The sequence below is a fragment of the Pseudorasbora parva genome, chromosome 21 (assembly GCF_024679245.1).
Source record: "Pseudorasbora parva isolate DD20220531a chromosome 21, ASM2467924v1, whole genome shotgun sequence".
In the NCBI taxonomy this organism is placed as follows: Eukaryota; Metazoa; Chordata; class Actinopteri; order Cypriniformes; family Gobionidae; genus Pseudorasbora; species Pseudorasbora parva.
In genome coordinates, this window is record NC_090192.1 from 16670359 (window position 1) to 16692422 (window position 22064).

Consider the following 22064-nt stretch of genomic DNA (forward strand, 5'->3'; position numbering starts at 1 on the left):
GATTATTGCTTTTGCATTGCATTGCATTTCATTGCAAAAAAACTCGCTTTGCACCGAAGAGACAGTGTCTGCATTTGCATAGATCTCGTGCAATGAAGTTAATAGCGCTTTTGTTTTGCATATAAGAATACGCGGTGCAATAAAGAGATAAGTGCTTTCGCAATGCATTGCATTGTGTACGAAAAAAACTCGAGCATAGAAGACTTTTGCATGCACTGCATACAAAAAACTTTTTTACATTTAAGAAATTAGTGGTTTATAATGCATTGCATTTAAGTCGCTGTGCACTGAGAGTAAGTGTTTTTGCATTGCATTGAATGGGGAAAAACTTGTGCAATAAGATTAGTTCTTCTGCATTGCATTGCATGCAAAAAACTCGCTTGTCTCCGACGAGCCAGTGTCCTTTGCATTGCATAGATCTCGTGCAATGAAGTTAATAGTGCTTTGCATATTCGCGGTGCAATAAAGAGATAATTGCTTTTGCAATGCATTGCATTGCATACAAAAACCTTTTGTGTATTCCAGAAATTAGTGGTTTCTTAATGCATTGCATTTCAGTCGCTGTGCACTGAAAGTGTTTTTGCATTGCATTGAATCCGGAAAAACTTGTACAATAATATTAGTTATTCTGCATGCAAAAAAAAAAACTTATGCAATGAGGAGATTAATTGCTCTGGCTTTGCATTGCATAAAAAAACTCGCATTGCACCGAAGTGTCTTTGCATTGCATAGAGCTCGTGCCATTGCAAAGATATTGAGAAGGTCCTCACTGCAGAATACAAGATCCAGGAGGCGTGGTTGGATCCAAATCCAACTCCTCCCACTTTATATGCCGCGATTCGTCATCGTCAGGTGAAACACAGCATTTATGTGAAGTTGCAGCCGTAGTCGGTGCCTCGGTGGTTGACTGTTGACCGTGGTTGCTGTTTATCAATGTAAGTCTACATTTGATTAATAATATGGTCGAGATAGATTCATAATTTAGTGTACCCTATAAGTAATGATCACAGTTACATGTTTTGACAATGTCCATTTTTTTTTTATAACGCCAAGACATTATCTATCCATTAAAATATAGTCTGACAGGATTTAACGTTAGTCAGGGGAGTGTTTCTGACAGGAAAGTGTATTTTCTGAAGTATTTTTATCACTTAAATTGCATTCATGATTTTGTAAAAAGCCGTAAAATGGCAAAAAATATATATATTCTGACAGGATTTTAGTCAGGGGAGTGTTTCTGACAGGAAAGTGTATTTTCTGAAGTATTTTTATCACTTAAATTGCATTCATGATTTTGAAAAAAGCCATAAAATGGCAAAAAAATATATATATTCTGACAGGATTTTAGTCAGGGGAGTGTTTCTGACAGGAAAGTGTATTTTCTGAAGTATTTTTATCACTTAAATTGCATTCATGATTTTGTAAAAAGCCGTAAAATGGCAAAAAATATATATATTCTGACAGGATTTTAGTCAGGGGAGTGTTTCTGACAGGAAAGTGTATTTTCTGAAGTATTTTTATCACTTAAATTGCATTCATGATTTTGTAAAAAGCCGTAAAATGGCAAAAAATATATATATTCTGACAGGATTTTAGTCAGGGGAGTGTTTCTGACAGGAAAGTGTATTTTCTGAAGTATTTTTATCACTTAAATTGCATTCATGATTTTGAAAAAAGCCATAAAATGGCAAAAAAATATATATATTCTGACAGGATTTTAGTCAGGGGAGTGTTTCTGACAGGAAAGTGTATTTTCTGAAGTATTTTTATCACTTAAATTGCATTCATGATTTTGTAAAAAGCCGTAAAATGGCAAAAAATATATATATTCTGACAGGATTTTAGTCAGGGGAGTGTTTCTGACAGGAAAGTGTATTTTCTGAAGTATTTTTATCACTTAAATTGCATTCATGATTTTGTAAAAAGCCGTAAAATGGCAAAAAATATATATATTCTGACAGGATTTTAGTCAGGGGAGTGTTTCTGACAGGAAAGTGTATTTTCTGAAGTATTTTTATCACTTAAATTGCATTCATGATTTTGTAAAAAGCCGTAAAATGGCAAAAAATATATATATTCTGACAGGATTTTAGTCAGGGGAGTGTTTCTGACGGGAAAGTGTATTTTCTGAAGTATTTTTATCACTTAAATTGCATTCATGATTTTGAAAAAAGCCATAAAATGGCAAAAATAGAGTCTGACAGGAACTTGCTAAGAATTAACATTTGAAATATATTTAATGTTGTCCATAGATGCACAGAACAGTGTTGCGCCATGAGGAGGAGATTGCCCTTCAGAGATGCCAGAGCTGTTGCTCTAATTACCATTGCCCATTCTGCAAACCAAAAGTGTTCAAACCCACCACAGAACTTCACGTGGTGGAGAATCATGTCCGCAACCACTTATCTTTGGCAGTACAGCATAAAGGCAAGTAGACATTGAGACATTGTTTTTTTTTTTCATAGCCATTGTTAATACTATGAATGTATTAACATTCATAGTTAAATAAATAAATATTTATAAGATAAATAAATAAATGTGTTGTTTATTTATTTATCATGCCGCATTATCGTGACTTGTGCCACTTTCAGTAGTGTTAACCCTTTATTTACTCTAAAATGCAAATTTATTTATTTTGTTTTCATTTTCAGAATTCCTAATTGTAAAGTGCAACTTGCAGTGCAGAGAACAGGCACATTTTCACTGTTGTTACTGCCATACCACAGTTATAAGGAAAGTCCAGATTGTGAAACATTTAGCATTGTGCACAAAAGTTTCACATACAGAACCAGCCACTGTTGAGCCAGTTGCAGTCAATGAACCAGTTGTCACCAGTGAACCAATTGTTCCTAGTTCACCAGTTGCTTTTCAAATACCAACTGTTGCTGAAGCAGTCACCTTGCCCATAAAATCCCTGCCACTCAAAAAAATGAGCATTCAGAAAAAAGTGCAGTGCGTTCACTGTGGATTAACTGTCAACAAGAAAAATCTAGACATTCATATTAAAAGAAAACACACTGTTAAGAGCTGTGATGTTACAGAAAATCGTCACCTATCTTCACAGTGCATAGACCCAGTTAAGGGCATATATGCAGTTGAAAAGTCCTTTCAGAGACCATGTTCTGTAATCCATGTACAGAAAAAAACCTCAGGTCCACATCCAGTTGTTACATGTGAAACGGATGAATGCAGTTCAAACGTAGAATTCGCCTCTCGAAGTGGCTTTCAGCACTTTGAATGTATACATTTGAAATCACTGCAGTTCTGTCCATGGCCGAACAGGACATCAGTTGTCCTTGAGGAAGATGTCCTTGTAGACATGGTAGCTGCACATGTGTTTGGGGAACAGACCAAGACAACCTGCTTGGCCACAAAGGCAGCAGCAAATGTGGCTGGTGTTCCACTGTCTGTAGAAGTAACTATTGGAGGTCCATCTACTAAGAAGTATATTTCTGTGTATGAACCCAAGGTGTCATACTACAGCAGACTTGGTAGGGTTATTGCTTCATATGACAGTATTCGTAACACATGGCATTGTCCCTGTGCAAAGCCGAGAAGATCTTGTTTGCACAAAAACATAGCTAGGTGGCATGTCTTCCAACTACACAGGGAGTTGTTTGAATCATCACCCAACGATAGACCTGCACAGGACCTAGCACAAGAAAATGCATGTCCGGAAAGTGCCAGATTAGAATATCCCCCCAGTGGTGAAGGTCTAAAACGGATGGTACATTACCTAATGAAAAACAAATCTCTGCCAGTGGAACTCCCAAAGAAATACACTACAAGCTCAATGACAATCAGTGAGATTCCCAAACACCTCGTGCCAAAGGAGACTGTTTGCACAGAATGCACAGGCAATGTGGTCCTAAGTGAGCCATTGTTAATTACTTCCAAAGGGAAGTTAATAACATACACTGGCATTGTTGAGGGTAAGTATGAGACACTCATACTATGTTTAGTTGTATGTCTGAGAACTTTTTTTTGTGATTTGAATATTTTTTTTAAAACAGGATTCTCTACATACTACCGCATGTGCAGCAACTGTGGCCTAAAATACCGCTATCAAGAGTGGACTGATGGTCTTCACAACTTTAATGATCATTTGCTGATGTCATTACATATGTGCGTTATCCTGCGCCATTCACTTCAGGTCTGTGGTGTTATTGAAGGAATGAATTATATGGTGGCTTTTAACTATCTAAATGCTTCTCACTAATCTTGTCAAAACAGACTCATCATGCCATTAGCAGAGCTGTGGAGGTTTTGGAGACCACAACACAACAGAAATTTCCCAGTAAAGACAAAATCCTTCATGCGTACATGCACTTTGAGGCATTAACAGATCATGGCTACACATACTCCTGTGTTAAGTGTGGCTACCATCCAGCAGTTGTTGTGATGGATCTTCACAAAAAGGCAGCATTTAATATGCCTGGTAGGTAACATCAAAATTAGAGCTACTTAATAATTTTAAACATGCATGTTCTTTGTTTCATTAATAATTTGTTTTACAGTGAGTGACATTCCTGATCCACCACCTGAGTATGACGGTCAAGTTGATATCAAAGACTTTTGGACATCCGTGACTGCCGAAATAGTTTGCCGAGGCCTGTTGGGCAGTAAGGAGTTATTTTGTTTGTTAAAGTTAGACATAAGCTGCATAATGCATAGCTGGAATTAAATTTATTTTAAAATAATTGCATTAGACTGAACTGCACAAAGGAAGCTACTAACCAAATGTGTAGGGATGGAACAGTATGAAAATTTCATATCACGATTATAGTGACGGAAATCATCACGATTATCAATATTGTCATGTTTTTTTTCAACTGAGTTTAAAGTGTTCAAAAAGAACAGATGCACATAAAAAATATACAATGAATATACATTATTATCTCTTAAATCTTTGACTCAAAGTCACTTGCTGCAAACATTTCTTCGTGGAAGCTTCATGTTCATTTTAAGCGAGTGAGATAAAATATTTAAACTCAAAACTATTATTTTCCAGACGCAGTTTTGGTATTGAGATCAAAATCACCTTGCCGACTTTCGTTTTGCATGTTCTGCAGACCCATCCTCGAATAAGTTTTCTACAGGACTTTATTAGAAGCCAAAATATGACCACACTTCAGCTTTGGTCCTTTAAGAAGGCTGAAAAATCTCCCGCTGCTGTCACCGCCTGCTGCCATTCCTTCTCATTCAAAAACAACGTTGCGTCAGACTGATGCCGGCAGGACAGGATTTACCGCAAGTTTTCAAAAACGTGATAATCAAACACTGTTTTAATGATAATTACATTTTAAATGACAATACTAACCGTTAGTACATTTTATCGTGGTTTAACGTGAAACTGGTAATCGTTCCATCCCTGTGTGTGTGTGTGTGTATATATATATATATATATATATATATATATATATATATATATATATATATATATATATATATATATATATATATATATATATATATATATATATTTAAGTTTTTACTGTTTTTACTTATTGATTGATGTACAATTTTTAGGTGCCTGTCAAAATCCTTTTTTGGTGTCACCATCATACCACTACTGGGCTCCTTGGATCGGTCCCAATACCAGAAGAGAAGATACAGTTTTAAATACTGAGTATGCCAAGATGCACGCCCCAAGACCAGCTACTGAAGATGCCGAACTTCACGTTACAGAAGAGAGGCTAGAAGAAGTGCTGACCAACCTTAAGGTTATTTATTTTGTATTATTTAACACAAACAAATCAATCCTTTGGATATTTTTTTAAATTGCCACCTTGTATGTGCAGGTGGATGTGGTCCGCCGCCTTTGCAAGCAGTGTGGTCTGGATCCATCAGGTTCCAAAATGGATCTTGTGGTTAGACTTAGACAGGAGATGAGAAACAGGTCATCTTATGACAAGGTCTTCCAGAAGGTTTGGGGGGCTTCAGGTAGGTTTACTTTTGATAAGTATTTAAGTCTATGTAATATGAATGGTCTTGTGTTTGCGCAGAATGGAACTGATTTAATTTTTTCAATGATATTGCTTTTATTATAGTATTGTTTTAGACCGCTTAGAGTTATATATTTACTAGCGTAACAAATACGTATTTATTTTCTTTTTAGGGGGTTGGGCAGTCATCACATGCCCCTGTGGAGTTGTGTATTCACTGAAGTTCCTTGTTCGGGCAGAGTCTCCGCGTGACTACGCAGATTGTCTTTTGTCTTTTAAACATTTCCCAAATATCAATATCTATGACTTTGCAAGGGGCTTAGCCACGCACACTAACCTAAGGGAACCAGAATGTATCCCTTTCAGACCACATGAGGGACGACTAAAAGAGCCCACTCCAGAAAATATGGAACTGGCAGTTGAGGGTCAGCTGAAAGTAAACCTCCTTTGGTTGAAGGAAAAGAAGGACAACATGGACCCAGATTGCCACCCTGTTACAGGTTCAGCTGAACATTATGCACTTTACGATGTGTTTCATGAAAATAACACAAAAGATGCTCGAGATGCACTGCGTAAAATTCAGATTGTCCCAGAATTGGCAGGCTGGGTGAACAGTCAATGTGCTGAACAGCTTTTTTCTGACATGAGAAAAAACAATTACTTCCTCAACACACTCACTCCGTCTGGACACATTTTCCTGATGCGAAATATACTACAGCATTACAACACAAAACGAAATAAGAAGACAGAAGATGACATCAGAAAGATTGTACCACAGAATGCCCAGTTGCATTTAGATGAAAATGGCCAAATAAAAATGGGTAACTCACATTTATTTTTAAACTACAATTTGTTATACCTCTTTGTGCCTGTCATTTATATTACATTTTTGTAATATTCACTTTATTGGTGCTTTCCCTGCAGCCTTGGCCTCAGATGGGACACCTGCAGCCACGACCCCAGATGGGACACTTGCAGCCATGACATCAGATGGGACACCTGCAGCCTCGGCCTCAGATGGGACACCTGGAGATTCGTCCTCAGATGGGACATTTGCAGCCTCTGCCTCAGATGGGACACCTGCAGCCTCGGCCTCAGATGGGACACCTGCAGCCTGGGCCTCAGATGGGACACCTGCAGCCTGGGCCTCAGATGGGACACCTGCAGCCTGGGCCTCAGATGGGACACCTGCAGCCTCGGCCTCAGATGGGACACCTGCAGCCTGGGCCTCAGATGGGACACCTGCAGCCTCGGCCTCAGATGGGACACCTGCAGCCTGGGCCTCAGATGGGACACCTGAAGATTCATCCTCAGATGGGACACCTGCAGCCATGACATCAGATGGGACACCTGCAGCCTCGGCCTCAGATAGGACACCTGCATCCTTGGCTAGGCTGATGCGTGCGGAAAGAGAAATAAAATACTTCCGGCATTGGGAAGGCCCGAAGACTTTGGTAAATACCCATTTGACAGTATTCAGTGGACCTCAGTTGTGGGTCAGGGAAGTTGTGGAGAGTGCTGATATGTATTTTGTTTTATTTTCCAGCATGAGTATGTGTTTGATTGCACTAGGAAACCGGACGAAGTCATCGGCTCTGTCAGCACAACAGTCTTAAGAAGAGCAGACTGTGTTGGCCTGGGAACCAATTGCGAATTGGAGGCAACAGTAAGTAGCATTTATACGGTTTCATTACTGTTTAAGCTTGTTTACCTGTGCTAACATTATTATTTTACTAGGTTGTAAACTGCTGCCTTTCACTGATATGCCACCTTGCTGGAGAGAAGGTATGTTGTTTTTTTATTTTTATTTTAATAACTTATGTAAATAAATGGGTTGTTCGGAAAGTCATGCTATTGATCTAGCTATATTTTTGGCTTTATACTTTAATTTTCATCTAATATTAGGGATTAGATGTCCTTGCTGTAGATTCCAATGTATTGGCATGTTGGAGTCCACCTCACTGTGTCGACCCTTTTGAGTCACTACCGGTAAGTGGTTATTACTTCATATAATTTAATTGAGGAACAGAGATATGTATTCTTCACTGTTGTTGCACTATCAACTTTGATCTGTATATTTTGCTCACCAACAGGCAGATGCAGCACTTAAAGACTGCATCCTATTTCCAATAAGTACAACTGGACACTGGCACTTGTGTGTAAGTTTTGACTGTCAATTTTGTCATATTTTTGCATTTTGTATAGGTGTTTAAGGCAGATGTAGTGCAGTTTTGTCTTGTCTTATGAGGAGCAAATAAGCCCAATCGTAGATTCGTACATTCCACATTAGTAATATACAAGTGAATGCACTTTGGCAACATTGTTTTGATTGATTTACATATATTCACAGGTCATGAAGCCCAATCTTAAAAGGATGTACATTCTTGATTCATCCGACCCTTGTGGTTTTGGGCAGGCATATTATGTGTCCATGTTCAGGTTTTCTTTTACTATTTAGGGACTGTTCTTTGTCCCCTGTTCTGTGTACCGTTTGGGACTGTTCTTTGTCCCCTGTTCTGTGCAACGTTTGGGACTGTTCTTTGTCCCCTGTTCTGGGCGAAGTTCTGGAGGTATTAACTGCTGTTTGCATAATTTTTAATGTTTAATGTTGTGATGGTCCTAGCATAAAAGATACAACTCTATATCGTGTGAAGACTGAGCCAAGGTGGTTTATTTAGAAATATGATATTACATCTTCTATGCCCTAATCTGTTGAATAGTTGTTAGCTCTAGGCAGGTTATATAAAGATTGGGTTTAGGCCTAGTCAACCAATAAAATAATGGCATGAAGCCGTTGAAGTAGGATGTTTGCGGGAGTGAATATCATTTGAGCTTTTATTTATTGAATAGTGTTTGCTTTTTTATGCGTGTATATATTTTCCCTCTGTAACAGTAGAGTACGTCAAACTTGCTACTGCCACACAATTAGCGGGTTGTCAAAATAGACCTATAGAGGTTGATATGTTTAAAACTCTAAAACCCATTAGAAATTTTAACTGTCTATCTGTTCTCTTTTGAAGCATGATCGCAATCAAATTAGTTCCTGGAAGCTGGAAACTCATTAAAAACAAGGTATATAGCACTCAGCATTCAACACAGTTTTCTGACAACTGTCAACAATACAAATTGTATATAGTTTGGTTTGGATTTTTGCCAGGACATTCCATCACAGAGAGACGGCGTGGACTGTGGAGTGTTCATGCTTATGGTATGTTACAAATTAAGCTACAAGTTAACATTACTTGACATTTCAAAGTCATTGTGTATAGGAAGAATAAATGAGTTCTAGGAAATTTATATTATATTAAAAAACAACGTCTTGTGTTACAGTATGCACTATACATTACTTTTGAGTGGCCATTTGATTTCACCATGGTGAGCACCCTGATTTTATTACAGAAAATAGTTGATAACTGTTTCAATTTGTCTCATTTTGTTTTGTATTTTTGTTGTTGTTCTTGTTTCCTTAGACTGACACGCCTTACATTCGAGAGTGTTTGCTGAACCTTGTATTGAAGTGCACAAGTCATGAAAGGTGAGAACCAGATTTGCTGTCTTTCCAAAGTTTCACTTTCTTTGTTTTATTTCTGAAACCTTTTACTGTGTTATAGGGAAGCCTCAAGCCTCAAGAAATATCAAGTGGACTACATGCATGGTTGTCTCAAGGACCACGGGATTCTTACGGTATAATGTCTGACAAGTCACTAGCAATTGTACATGGTAGAAATTTGACCTCACACCATACTGGTGTTTGTATTCCTTGTACATGTAACAGTATGTGTTTTTTTTTTTGTTTTTTTACAACCTTGACTTCACCTCACCTGTGCCCCAATTTTTACTTCACAATAAAAAGAGCTGGGCCGATATCCCTTACCTTTTACCCACTACATGCATACATACCAAGAACAAAGACGTATAGATATAATCAAGAACTGGTGTATTGGGCCATTATCTTTTAATTTCATTATCTTTTCTTTTACATTTCTCATGTTTGTTTATTTGCTTATAGTTGCCAGCATCTGTTCTGGAGGACATTTTTATCGATGTGGTTCTCCAGGAGGGTGACGAGGCAATTCTGACGCTGGCCCTGGTGTGCACACGCTTCAGAGACCTTGTCACTCGTGAAGCCTTCAGGAGACGAGCTCATTTTCTTTGGCTTGACAGTAAGTGTCAACTGCTCTTGCAATTGTTTGAACTATTTATCACAGTGTTTTTGATGTCTGTTCCCTGGTAGTTTTTACATAAATTGTTACATATTTTTATAAAAAAATTAAGAAATTCAGATGCTTTTTTGCCAATTATTTTATTATTTTCAACCTTGTGTATTTTTAAATGTGTGTGATTCTACATGTGTACAGGTGTCACAAATTGGACTGTTTTCTCCACATCCTACAAGGCGGAGTACTATCAAATGTACAGACTGGATACTTGTAGACAATGTGGAGATGCATTCAAAAACTGCACTCCAGGTATGCATTATTAGTTTTAGAGAGTTTTGCTTCTGATGATGAATTAAAACATTACAAAAAATAATGAACATTTTAAATATTTCCTTTCTTTGCTTCCTTTCTTTGCTAACCTGTAGGATATGTAGGCAGAGGAAGAAGCGGGGAACTTTTTAAAATTATTAGCGAAGATGCCCACCCAGACTTCTGCAGCGAGTTCTGCCAAATCTGTGCTGACCTTATTTGAGTGTTGTGTGCATGATGTAATGCCCTGCTAAATTTGAAAGGATGAATGAGATTTTTTACTACCTTAAGGGGACACACATCTCTGTTTTTTAATACCTACTTATTATTCACTACTGTATTCAGTGTCTGTTTTAACTTGTGTGTTAATAAAGTTTTTTTTATGTGATTAAGATGCTCTTTTTATTTTATATAAATTAAGTCAGATGCCCATGTGAAGTAATGTATGTAAAAAATTACAGTGGACAACCAGATTGCTGCAATACTTTAGTCACAAACATTTTTATATTATAGGGGAAAAAGCACACATTTTCTACTTCAAGTAGAAAGGGAACTTGTTTTAATATTATGCCAATGTATATGTAGAAGTAACTATTTATTCATCTACTTAAGTCAAGGTGCATGTTGACTACTGCGAGTGGTAATGGATCAGCCAATCAAAAAATACACATCTTTTAAGAAATATTTATTCTTGCATGTAACAAGGAACTACGGCTTTAAGATTTAAGATTTGTTTAGCAATAAAAGCAAACGTTTCTCCCAATGAAAATATTCCAATACAGTACTTAATTACAGATACACATTAACACAATTTACATACTACAGTGTTTTAACTAACCATTTTAGACGTTATTAAAATGTTTGATTGTTTTTCCGTCAAAAGAATAGCTTTATTTAGTACCGACTCAATGCGGAAGCGCTAGAGCAACAACCGGCAACAACAACCATGACAACAACACGAGTCGTTATGACGCGCAATCGGTCGACCAATCAAAATGCAGTGGGAGGAGTTCTGGTTCTAGCGCCGCCCCCCGGATCTCGATCCAACTCCACCCCCTGGATCTCGTATTCTGCAGTGAGGGGCTACTGCTTCAGAGATGCCAGAGCTGTTGCTCTAATTACCATTGCCCATTCTGCAAACCAAAAGTGTTCAAACCCACCACAGAACTTCACGTGGTGGAGAATCATGTCCGCAACCACTTATCTTTGGCAGTACAGCATAAAGGCAAGTAGACATTGAGACATTGTTTTTTTTTTTCATAGCCATTGTTAATACTATGAATGTATTAACATTCATAGTTAAATAAATAAATATTTATAAGATAAATAAATAAATGTGTTGTTTATTTATTTATCATGCCGCATTATCGTGACTTGTGCCACTTTCAGTAGTGTTAACCCTTTATTTACTCTAAAATGCAAATTTATTTATTTTGTTTTCATTTTCAGAATTCCTAATTGTAAAGTGCAACTTGCAGTGCAGAGAACAGGCACATTTTCACTGTTGTTACTGCCATACCACAGTTATAAGGAAAGTCCAGATTGTGAAACATTTAGCATTGTGCACAAAAGTTTCACATACAGAACCAGCCACTGTTGAGCCAGTTGCAGTCAATGAACCAGTTGTCACCAGTGAACCAATTGTTCCTAGTTCACCAGTTGCTTTTCAAATACCAACTGTTGCTGAAGCAGTCACCTTGCCCATAAAATCCCTGCCACTCAAAAAAATGAGCATTCAGAAAAAAGTGCAGTGCGTTCACTGTGGATTAACTGTCAACAAGAAAAATCTAGACATTCATATTAAAAGAAAACACACTGTTAAGAGCTGTGATGTTACAGAAAATCGTCACCTATCTTCACAGTGCATAGACCCAGTTAAGGGCATATATGCAGTTGAAAAGTCCTTTCAGAGACCATGTTCTGTAATCCATGTACAGAAAAAAACCTCAGGTCCACATCCAGTTGTTACATGTGAAACGGATGAATGCAGTTCAAACGTAGAATTCGCCTCTCGAAGTGGCTTTCAGCACTTTGAATGTATACATTTGAAATCACTGCAGTTCTGTCCATGGCCGAACAGGACATCAGTTGTCCTTGAGGAAGATGTCCTTGTAGACATGGTAGCTGCACATGTGTTTGGGGAACAGACCAAGACAACCTGCTTGGCCACAAAGGCAGCAGCAAATGTGGCTGGTGTTCCACTGTCTGTAGAAGTAACTATTGGAGGTCCATCTACTAAGAAGTATATTTCTGTGTATGAACCCAAGGTGTCATACTACAGCAGACTTGGTAGGGTTATTGCTTCATATGACAGTATTCGTAACACATGGCATTGTCCCTGTGCAAAGCCGAGAAGATCTTGTTTGCACAAAAACATAGCTAGGTGGCATGTCTTCCAACTACACAGGGAGTTGTTTGAATCATCACCCAACGATAGACCTGCACAGGACCTAGCACAAGAAAATGCATGTCCGGAAAGTGCCAGATTAGAATATCCCCCCAGTGGTGAAGGTCTAAAACGGATGGTACATTACCTAATGAAAAACAAATCTCTGCCAGTGGAACTCCCAAAGAAATACACTACAAGCTCAATGACAATCAGTGAGATTCCCAAACACCTCGTGCCAAAGGAGACTGTTTGCACAGAATGCACAGGCAATGTGGTCCTAAGTGAGCCATTGTTAATTACTTCCAAAGGGAAGTTAATAACATACACTGGCATTGTTGAGGGTAAGTATGAGACACTCATACTATGTTTAGTTGTATGTCTGAGAACTTTTTTTTGTGATTTGAATATTTTTTTTAAAACAGGATTCTCTACATACTACCGCATGTGCAGCAACTGTGGCCTAAAATACCGCTATCAAGAGTGGACTGATGGTCTTCACAACTTTAATGATCATTTGCTGATGTCATTACATATGTGCGTTATCCTGCGCCATTCACTTCAGGTCTGTGGTGTTATTGAAGGAATGAATTATATGGTGGCTTTTAACTATCTAAATGCTTCTCACTAATCTTGTCAAAACAGACTCATCATGCCATTAGCAGAGCTGTGGAGGTTTTGGAGACCACAACACAACAGAAATTTCCCAGTAAAGACAAAATCCTTCATGCGTACATGCACTTTGAGGCATTAACAGATCATGGCTACACATACTCCTGTGTTAAGTGTGGCTACCATCCAGCAGTTGTTGTGATGGATCTTCACAAAAAGGCAGCATTTAATATGCCTGGTAGGTAACATCAAAATTAGAGCTACTTAATAATTTTAAACATGCATGTTCTTTGTTTCATTAATAATTTGTTTTACAGTGAGTGACATTCCTGATCCACCACCTGAGTATGACGGTCAAGTTGATATCAAAGACTTTTGGACATCCGTGACTGCCGAAATAGTTTGCCGAGGCCTGTTGGGCAGTAAGGAGTTATTTTGTTTGTTAAAGTTAGACATAAGCTGCATAATGCATAGCTGGAATTAAATTTATTTTAAAATAATTGCATTAGACTGAACTGCACAAAGGAAGCTACTAACCAAATGTGTAGGGATGGAACAGTATGAAAATTTCATATCACGATTATAGTGACGGAAATCATCACGATTATCAATATTGTCATGTTTTTTTTCAACTGAGTTTAAAGTGTTCAAAAAGAACAGATGCACATAAAAAATATACAATGAATATACATTATTATCTCTTAAATCTTTGACTCAAAGTCACTTGCTGCAAACATTTCTTCGTGGAAGCTTCATGTTCATTTTAAGCGAGTGAGATAAAATATTTAAACTCAAAACTATTATTTTCCAGACGCAGTTTTGGTATTGAGATCAAAATCACCTTGCCGACTTTCGTTTTGCATGTTCTGCAGACCCATCCTCGAATAAGTTTTCTACAGGACTTTATTAGAAGCCAAAATATGACCACACTTCAGCTTTGGTCCTTTAAGAAGGCTGAAAAATCTCCCGCTGCTGTCACCGCCTGCTGCCATTCCTTCTCATTCAAAAACAACGTTGCGTCAGACTGATGCCGGCAGGACAGGATTTACCGCAAGTTTTCAAAAACGTGATAATCAAACACTGTTTTAATGATAATTACATTTTAAATGACAATACTAACCGTTAGTACATTTTATCGTGGTTTAACGTGAAACTGGTAATCGTTCCATCCCTGTGTGTGTGTGTGTGTATATATATATATATATATATATATATATATATATATATATATATATATATATATATATATATATATATATATATATATATATATATATATATATATTAAGTTTTTACTGTTTTTACTTATTGATTGATGTACAATTTTTAGGTGCCTGTCAAAATCCTTTTTTGGTGTCACCATCATACCACTACTGGGCTCCTTGGATCGGTCCCAATACCAGAAGAGAAGATACAGTTTTAAATACTGAGTATGCCAAGATGCACGCCCCAAGACCAGCTACTGAAGATGCCGAACTTCACGTTACAGAAGAGAGGCTAGAAGAAGTGCTGACCAACCTTAAGGTTATTTATTTTGTATTATTTAACACAAACAAATCAATCCTTTGGATATTTTTTTAAATTGCCACCTTGTATGTGCAGGTGGATGTGGTCCGCCGCCTTTGCAAGCAGTGTGGTCTGGATCCATCAGGTTCCAAAATGGATCTTGTGGTTAGACTTAGACAGGAGATGAGAAACAGGTCATCTTATGACAAGGTCTTCCAGAAGGTTTGGGGGGCTTCAGGTAGGTTTACTTTTGATAAGTATTTAAGTCTATGTAATATGAATGGTCTTGTGTTTGCGCAGAATGGAACTGATTTAATTTTTTCAATGATATTGCTTTTATTATAGTATTGTTTTAGACCGCTTAGAGTTATATATTTACTAGCGTAACAAATACGTATTTATTTTCTTTTTAGGGGGTTGGGCAGTCATCACATGCCCCTGTGGAGTTGTGTATTCACTGAAGTTCCTTGTTCGGGCAGAGTCTCCGCGTGACTACGCAGATTGTCTTTTGTCTTTTAAACATTTCCCAAATATCAATATCTATGACTTTGCAAGGGGCTTAGCCACGCACACTAACCTAAGGGAACCAGAATGTATCCCTTTCAGACCACATGAGGGACGACTAAAAGAGCCCACTCCAGAAAATATGGAACTGGCAGTTGAGGGTCAGCTGAAAGTAAACCTCCTTTGGTTGAAGGAAAAGAAGGACAACATGGACCCAGATTGCCACCCTGTTACAGGTTCAGCTGAACATTATGCACTTTACGATGTGTTTCATGAAAATAACACAAAAGATGCTCGAGATGCACTGCGTAAAATTCAGATTGTCCCAGAATTGGCAGGCTGGGTGAACAGTCAATGTGCTGAACAGCTTTTTTCTGACATGAGAAAAAACAATTACTTCCTCAACACACTCACTCCGTCTGGACACATTTTCCTGATGCGAAATATACTACAGCATTACAACACAAAACGAAATAAGAAGACAGAAGATGACATCAGAAAGATTGTACCACAGAATGCCCAGTTGCATTTAGATGAAAATGGCCAAATAAAAATGGGTAACTCACATTTATTTTTAAACTACAATTTGTTATACCTCTTTGTGCCTGTCATTTATATTACATTTTTGTAATATTCACTTTATTGGTGCTTTCCCTGCAGCCTTGGCCTCAGATGGGACACCTGCAGCCACGACCCCAGATGGGACACTTGCAGCCATGACATCAGATGGGACACCTGCAGCCTCGGCCTCAGATGGGACACCTGGAGATTCGTCCTCAGATGGGACATTTGCAGCCTCTGCCTCAGATGGGACACCTGCAGCCTCGGCCTCAGATGGGACACCTGCAGCCTGGGCCTCAGATGGGACACCTGCAGCCTGGGCCTCAGATGGGACACCTGCAGCCTGGGCCTCAGATGGGACACCTGCAGCCTCGGCCTCAGATGGGACACCTGCAGCCTGGGCCTCAGATGGGACACCTGCAGCCTCGGCCTCAGATGGGACACCTGCAGCCTGGGCCTCAGATGGGACACCTGAAGATTCATCCTCAGATGGGACACCTGCAGCCATGACATCAGATGGGACACCTGCAGCCTCGGCCTCAGATAGGACACCTGCATCCTTGGCTAGGCTGATGCGTGCGGAAAGAGAAATAAAATACTTCCGGCATTGGGAAGGCCCGAAGACTTTGGTAAATACCCATTTGACAGTATTCAGTGGACCTCAGTTGTGGGTCAGGGAAGTTGTGGAGAGTGCTGATATGTATTTTGTTTTATTTTCCAGCATGAGTATGTGTTTGATTGCACTAGGAAACCGGACGAAGTCATCGGCTCTGTCAGCACAACAGTCTTAAGAAGAGCAGACTGTGTTGGCCTGGGAACCAATTGCGAATTGGAGGCAACAGTAAGTAGCATTTATACGGTTTCATTACTGTTTAAGCTTGTTTACCTGTGCTAACATTATTATTTTACTAGGTTGTAAACTGCTGCCTTTCACTGATATGCCACCTTGCTGGAGAGAAGGTATGTTGTTTTTTTATTTTTATTTTAATAACTTATGTAAATAAATGGGTTGTTCGGAAAGTCATGCTATTGATCTAGCTATATTTTTGGCTTTATACTTTAATTTTCATCTAATATTAGGGATTAGATGTCCTTGCTGTAGATTCCAATGTATTGGCATGTTGGAGTCCACCTCACTGTGTCGACCCTTTTGAGTCACTACCGGTAAGTGGTTATTACTTCATATAATTTAATTGAGGAACAGAGATATGTATTCTTCACTGTTGTTGCACTATCAACTTTGATCTGTATATTTTGCTCACCAACAGGCAGATGCAGCACTTAAAGACTGCATCCTATTTCCAATAAGTACAACTGGACACTGGCACTTGTGTGTAAGTTTTGACTGTCAATTTTGTCATATTTTTGCATTTTGTATAGGTGTTTAAGGCAGATGTAGTGCAGTTTTGTCTTGTCTTATGAGGAGCAAATAAGCCCAATCGTAGATTCGTACATTCCACATTAGTAATATACAAGTGAATGCACTTTGGCAACATTGTTTTGATTGATTTACATATATTCACAGGTCATGAAGCCCAATCTTAAAAGGATGTACATTCTTGATTCATCCGACCCTTGTGGTTTTGGGCAGGCATATTATGTGTCCATGTTCAGGTTTTCTTTTACTATTTAGGGACTGTTCTTTGTCCCCTGTTCTGTGTACCGTTTGGGACTGTTCTTTGTCCCCTGTTCTGTGCAACGTTTGGGACTGTTCTTTGTCCCCTGTTCTGGGCGAAGTTCTGGAGGTATTAACTGCTGTTTGCATAATTTTTAATGTTTAATGTTGTGATGGTCCTAGCATAAAAGATACAACTCTATATCGTGTGAAGACTGAGCCAAGGTGGTTTATTTAGAAATATGATATTACATCTTCTATGCCCTAATCTGTTGAATAGTTGTTAGCTCTAGGCAGGTTATATAAAGATTGGGTTTAGGCCTAGTCAACCAATAAAATAATGGCATGAAGCCGTTGAAGTAGGATGTTTGCGGGAGTGAATATCATTTGAGCTTTTATTTATTGAATAGTGTTTGCTTTTTTATGCGTGTATATATTTTCCCTCTGTAACAGTAGAGTACGTCAAACTTGCTACTGCCACACAATTAGCGGGTTGTCAAAATAGACCTATAGAGGTTGATATGTTTAAAACTCTAAAACCCATTAGAAATTTTAACTGTCTATCTGTTCTCTTTTGAAGCATGATCGCAATCAAATTAGTTCCTGGAAGCTGGAAACTCATTAAAAACAAGGTATATAGCACTCAGCATTCAACACAGTTTTCTGACAACTGTCAACAATACAAATTGTATATAGTTTGGTTTGGATTTTTGCCAGGACATTCCATCACAGAGAGACGGCGTGGACTGTGGAGTGTTCATGCTTATGGTATGTTACAAATTAAGCTACAAGTTAACATTACTTGACATTTCAAAGTCATTGTGTATAGGAAGAATAAATGAGTTCTAGGAAATTTATATTATATTAAAAAACAACGTCTTGTGTTACAGTATGCACTATACATTACTTTTGAGTGGCCATTTGATTTCACCATGGTGAGCACCCTGATTTTATTACAGAAAATAGTTGATAACTGTTTCAATTTGTCTCATTTTGTTTTGTATTTTTGTTGTTGTTCTTGTTTCCTTAGACTGACACGCCTTACATTCGAGAGTGTTTGCTGAACCTTGTATTGAAGTGCACAAGTCATGAAAGGTGAGAACCAGATTTGCTGTCTTTCCAAAGTTTCACTTTCTTTGTTTTATTTCTGAAACCTTTTACTGTGTTATAGGGAAGCCTCAAGCCTCAAGAAATATCAAGTGGACTACATGCATGGTTGTCTCAAGGACCACGGGATTCTTACGGTATAATGTCTGACAAGTCACTAGCAATTGTACATGGTAGAAATTTGACCTCACACCATACTGGTGTTTGTATTCCTTGTACATGTAACAGTATGTGTTTTTTTTTTTGTTTTTTTACAACCTTGACTTCACCTCACCTGTGCCCCAATTTTTACTTCACAATAAAAAGAGCTGGGCCGATATCCCTTACCTTTTACCCACTACATGCATACATACCAAGAACAAAGACGTATAGATATAATCAAGAACTGGTGTATTGGGCCATTATCTTTTAATTTCATTATCTTTTCTTTTACATTTCTCATGTTTGTTTATTTGCTTATAGTTGCCAGCATCTGTTCTGGAGGACATTTTTATCGATGTGGTTCTCCAGGAGGGTGACGAGGCAATTCTGACGCTGGCCCTGGTGTGCACACGCTTCAGAGACCTTGTCACTCGTGAAGCCTTCAGGAGACGAGCTCATTTTCTTTGGCTTGACAGTAAGTGTCAACTGCTCTTGCAATTGTTTGAACTATTTATCACAGTGTTTTTGATGTCTGTTCCCTGGTAGTTTTTACATAAATTGTTACATATTTTTATAAAAAAATTAAGAAATTCAGATGCTTTTTTGCCAATTATTTTATTATTTTCAACCTTGTGTATTTTTAAATGTGTGTGATTCTACATGTGTACAGGTGTCACAAATTGGACTGTTTTCTCCACATCCTACAAGGCGGAGTACTATCAAATGTACAGACTGGATACTTGTAGACAATGTGGAGATGCATTCAAAAACTGCACTCCAGGTATGCATTATTAGTTTTAGAGAGTTTTGCTTCTGATGATGAATTAAAACATTACAAAAAATAATGAACATTTTAAATATTTCCTTTCTTTGCTTCCTTTCTTTGCTAACCTGTAGGATATGTAGGCAGAGGAAGAAGCGGGGAACTTTTTAAAATTATTAGCGAAGATGCCCACCCAGACTTCTGCAGCGAGTTCTGCCAAATCTGTGCTGACCTTATTTGAGTGTTGTGTGCATGATGTAATGCCCTGCTAAATTTGAAAGGATGAATGAGATTTTTTACTACCTTAAGGGGACACACATCTCTGTTTTTTAATACCTACTTATTATTCACTACTGTATTCAGTGTCTGTTTTAACTTGTGTGTTAATAAAGTTTTTTTTATGTGATTAAGATGCTCTTTTTATTTTATATAAATTAAGTCAGATGCCCATGTGAAGTAATGTATGTAAAAAATTACAGTGGACAACCAGATTGCTGCAATACTTTAGTCACAAACATTTTTATATTATAGGGGAAAAAGCACACATTTTCTACTTCAAGTAGAAAGGGAACTTGTTTTAATATTATGCCAATGTATATGTAGAAGTAACTATTTATTCATCTACTTAAGTCAAGGTGCATGTTGACTACTGCGAGTGGTAATGGATCAGCCAATCAAAAAATACACATCTTTTAAGAAATATTTATTCTTGCATGTAACAAGGAACTACGGCTTTAAGATTTAAGATTTGTTTAGCAATAAAAGCAAACGTTTCTCCCAATGAAAATATTCCAATACAGTACTTAATTACAGATACACATTAACACAATTTACATACTACAGTGTTTTAACTAACCATTTTAGACGTTATTAAAATGTTTGATTGTTTTTCCGTCAAAAGAATAGCTTTATTTAGTACCGACTCAATGCGGAAGCGCTAGAGCAACAACCGGCAACAACAACCATGACAACAACACGAGTCGTTATGACGCGCAATCGGTCGACCAATCAAAATGCAGTGGGAGGAGTTCTGGTTCTAGCGCCGCCCCCCGGATCTCGATCCAACTCCACCCCCTGGATCTCGTATTCTGCAGTGAGGGGCTACTGAAGATATTAGCGCTTTTGCTTTGCATATAAGAATTCGCGGTACAATAAAGAGATACGTGCTTTCGCAATGCATTGCATTGCATACGAAAAAACTCGTGCATAGAAGACTTTTGCATGCAAAAACCTTTTGTGCATTCCAGAAATTAGTGGTTTCTTGCATTTAAGTCGCTGTGCACTGAAAGTGTTTTTGCATTGCATTGAATCCGGTAAAACTTGTGCAATAATATTAGTTATTCTGCATGCAAAAAAAAAAAACTTATGCAATGAGGAGATTAATTGCTCTGGCTTTGCATTGCATAAAAAAACTCGCATTGCACCGAAGATCCAGTGTCTTTGCATTGCATAGAGCTGGTGCAATGAAGATATTAGCGCTTTTGCTTTGCATATAAGAATTCGCGGTACAATAAAGAGATACGTGCTTTCGCAATGCATTGCATTGTGTACGAAAAAAACTCGAGCATAGAAGACTTTTGCATGCATTGCATACAAAACATTTTTGTACATTTAAGAAATTTGTGGTTTATAATGCATTGCATTTAAGTCGCTGTGCACTGAGAGTAAGTGTTTTTGCATTGCATTGCATACGAAAAAACTCGTGCATAGAAGACTTTTGCATGCATTGCATACAAAAAACTTTTCTGTATTCAAGAAATTAGTGGTTTCTTAATGCATTGCATTTAAGTCGCTGTGCATGAAAGTGTTTTTGCATTGAATACGGAAAAACTTGTGCAATAATATTAGTTATTCTGCATTGCATGCAAAAAAACTTGTGCAATGAGGAGATTATTGCTTTTGCATTGCATTGCATAAAAACTCGCTTTGCACCCAAGAGACAGTGTCTTTGCATTTGCATAGATCTCGTGCAATGAAGTTAATAGCGCTTTTGTTTTGCATATAAGAATACGCGGTGCAATAAAGAGATAAGTGCTTTCGCAATGCATTGCATTGTGTACGAAAAAACTCGAGCATAGAAGACTTTTGCATGCATTGCATACAAAACATTTTTGTACATTTAAGAAATTAGTGGTTTATAATGCATTGCATTTAAGTCGCTGTGCACGAAGAGTAAGTGTTTTTGCATTGCATTGAATGGGGAAAAACTTGTGCAATGAGGAGATTATTGCTTTTGCATTGCATTGCATAAAAACTCGCTTTGCACGAGCCAGTGTCCTTTGCATTGCATAGATCTCGTGCAATGATCTCGTGCATTGCAGATCTCGTGCATTGCATAGATCTCATATTAGCAAAAACCTTTGCATTGCATTGCATACAAAAACCTTTGCATTGCATTGCATTGCATTGCTTTTGCAAAAAACTTGTGCAATAATATTAGTTATTCTGCATGCAA

At 38.0% G+C, this 22064-nt stretch overlaps 2 protein-coding genes across 2 annotated transcripts; both read left to right on the forward strand.

Annotated features, from left to right (window-relative positions):
- Nucleotides 1-768: 768 nt before the first annotated feature.
- On the forward strand, nucleotides 769-10662 carry LOC137055692 (uncharacterized). Its single transcript, XM_067429575.1, has 23 exons — nucleotides 769-935; nucleotides 2253-2427; nucleotides 2652-3932; nucleotides 4014-4153; nucleotides 4234-4438; nucleotides 4518-4622; nucleotides 5530-5723; nucleotides 5802-5943; nucleotides 6119-6766; nucleotides 6870-7399; nucleotides 7492-7611; nucleotides 7683-7730; nucleotides 7851-7934; nucleotides 8039-8104; nucleotides 8296-8384; nucleotides 8966-9017; nucleotides 9103-9153; nucleotides 9276-9320; nucleotides 9416-9480; nucleotides 9557-9629; nucleotides 9955-10108; nucleotides 10304-10414; nucleotides 10531-10662. Exons 2-23 carry the CDS (start codon nucleotides 2253-2255, stop codon nucleotides 10635-10637), a joined length of 4485 nt encoding a protein of 1494 aa, XP_067285676.1. The 5' UTR covers nucleotides 769-935; the 3' UTR covers nucleotides 10638-10662.
- Nucleotides 10663-11521: 859 nt separating this feature from the next.
- LOC137055693 (uncharacterized) lies at nucleotides 11522-19875 on the forward strand. The gene is made up of 22 exons (XM_067429576.1): nucleotides 11522-11639; nucleotides 11864-13144; nucleotides 13226-13365; nucleotides 13446-13650; nucleotides 13730-13834; nucleotides 14743-14936; nucleotides 15015-15156; nucleotides 15332-15979; nucleotides 16083-16612; nucleotides 16705-16824; nucleotides 16896-16943; nucleotides 17064-17147; nucleotides 17252-17317; nucleotides 17509-17597; nucleotides 18179-18230; nucleotides 18316-18366; nucleotides 18489-18533; nucleotides 18629-18693; nucleotides 18770-18842; nucleotides 19168-19321; nucleotides 19517-19627; nucleotides 19744-19875. Exons 2-22 carry the CDS (start codon nucleotides 12142-12144, stop codon nucleotides 19848-19850), a joined length of 4032 nt encoding a protein of 1343 aa, XP_067285677.1. The 5' UTR covers nucleotides 11522-11639; nucleotides 11864-12141; the 3' UTR covers nucleotides 19851-19875.
- Nucleotides 19876-22064: the final 2189 nt, after the last annotated feature.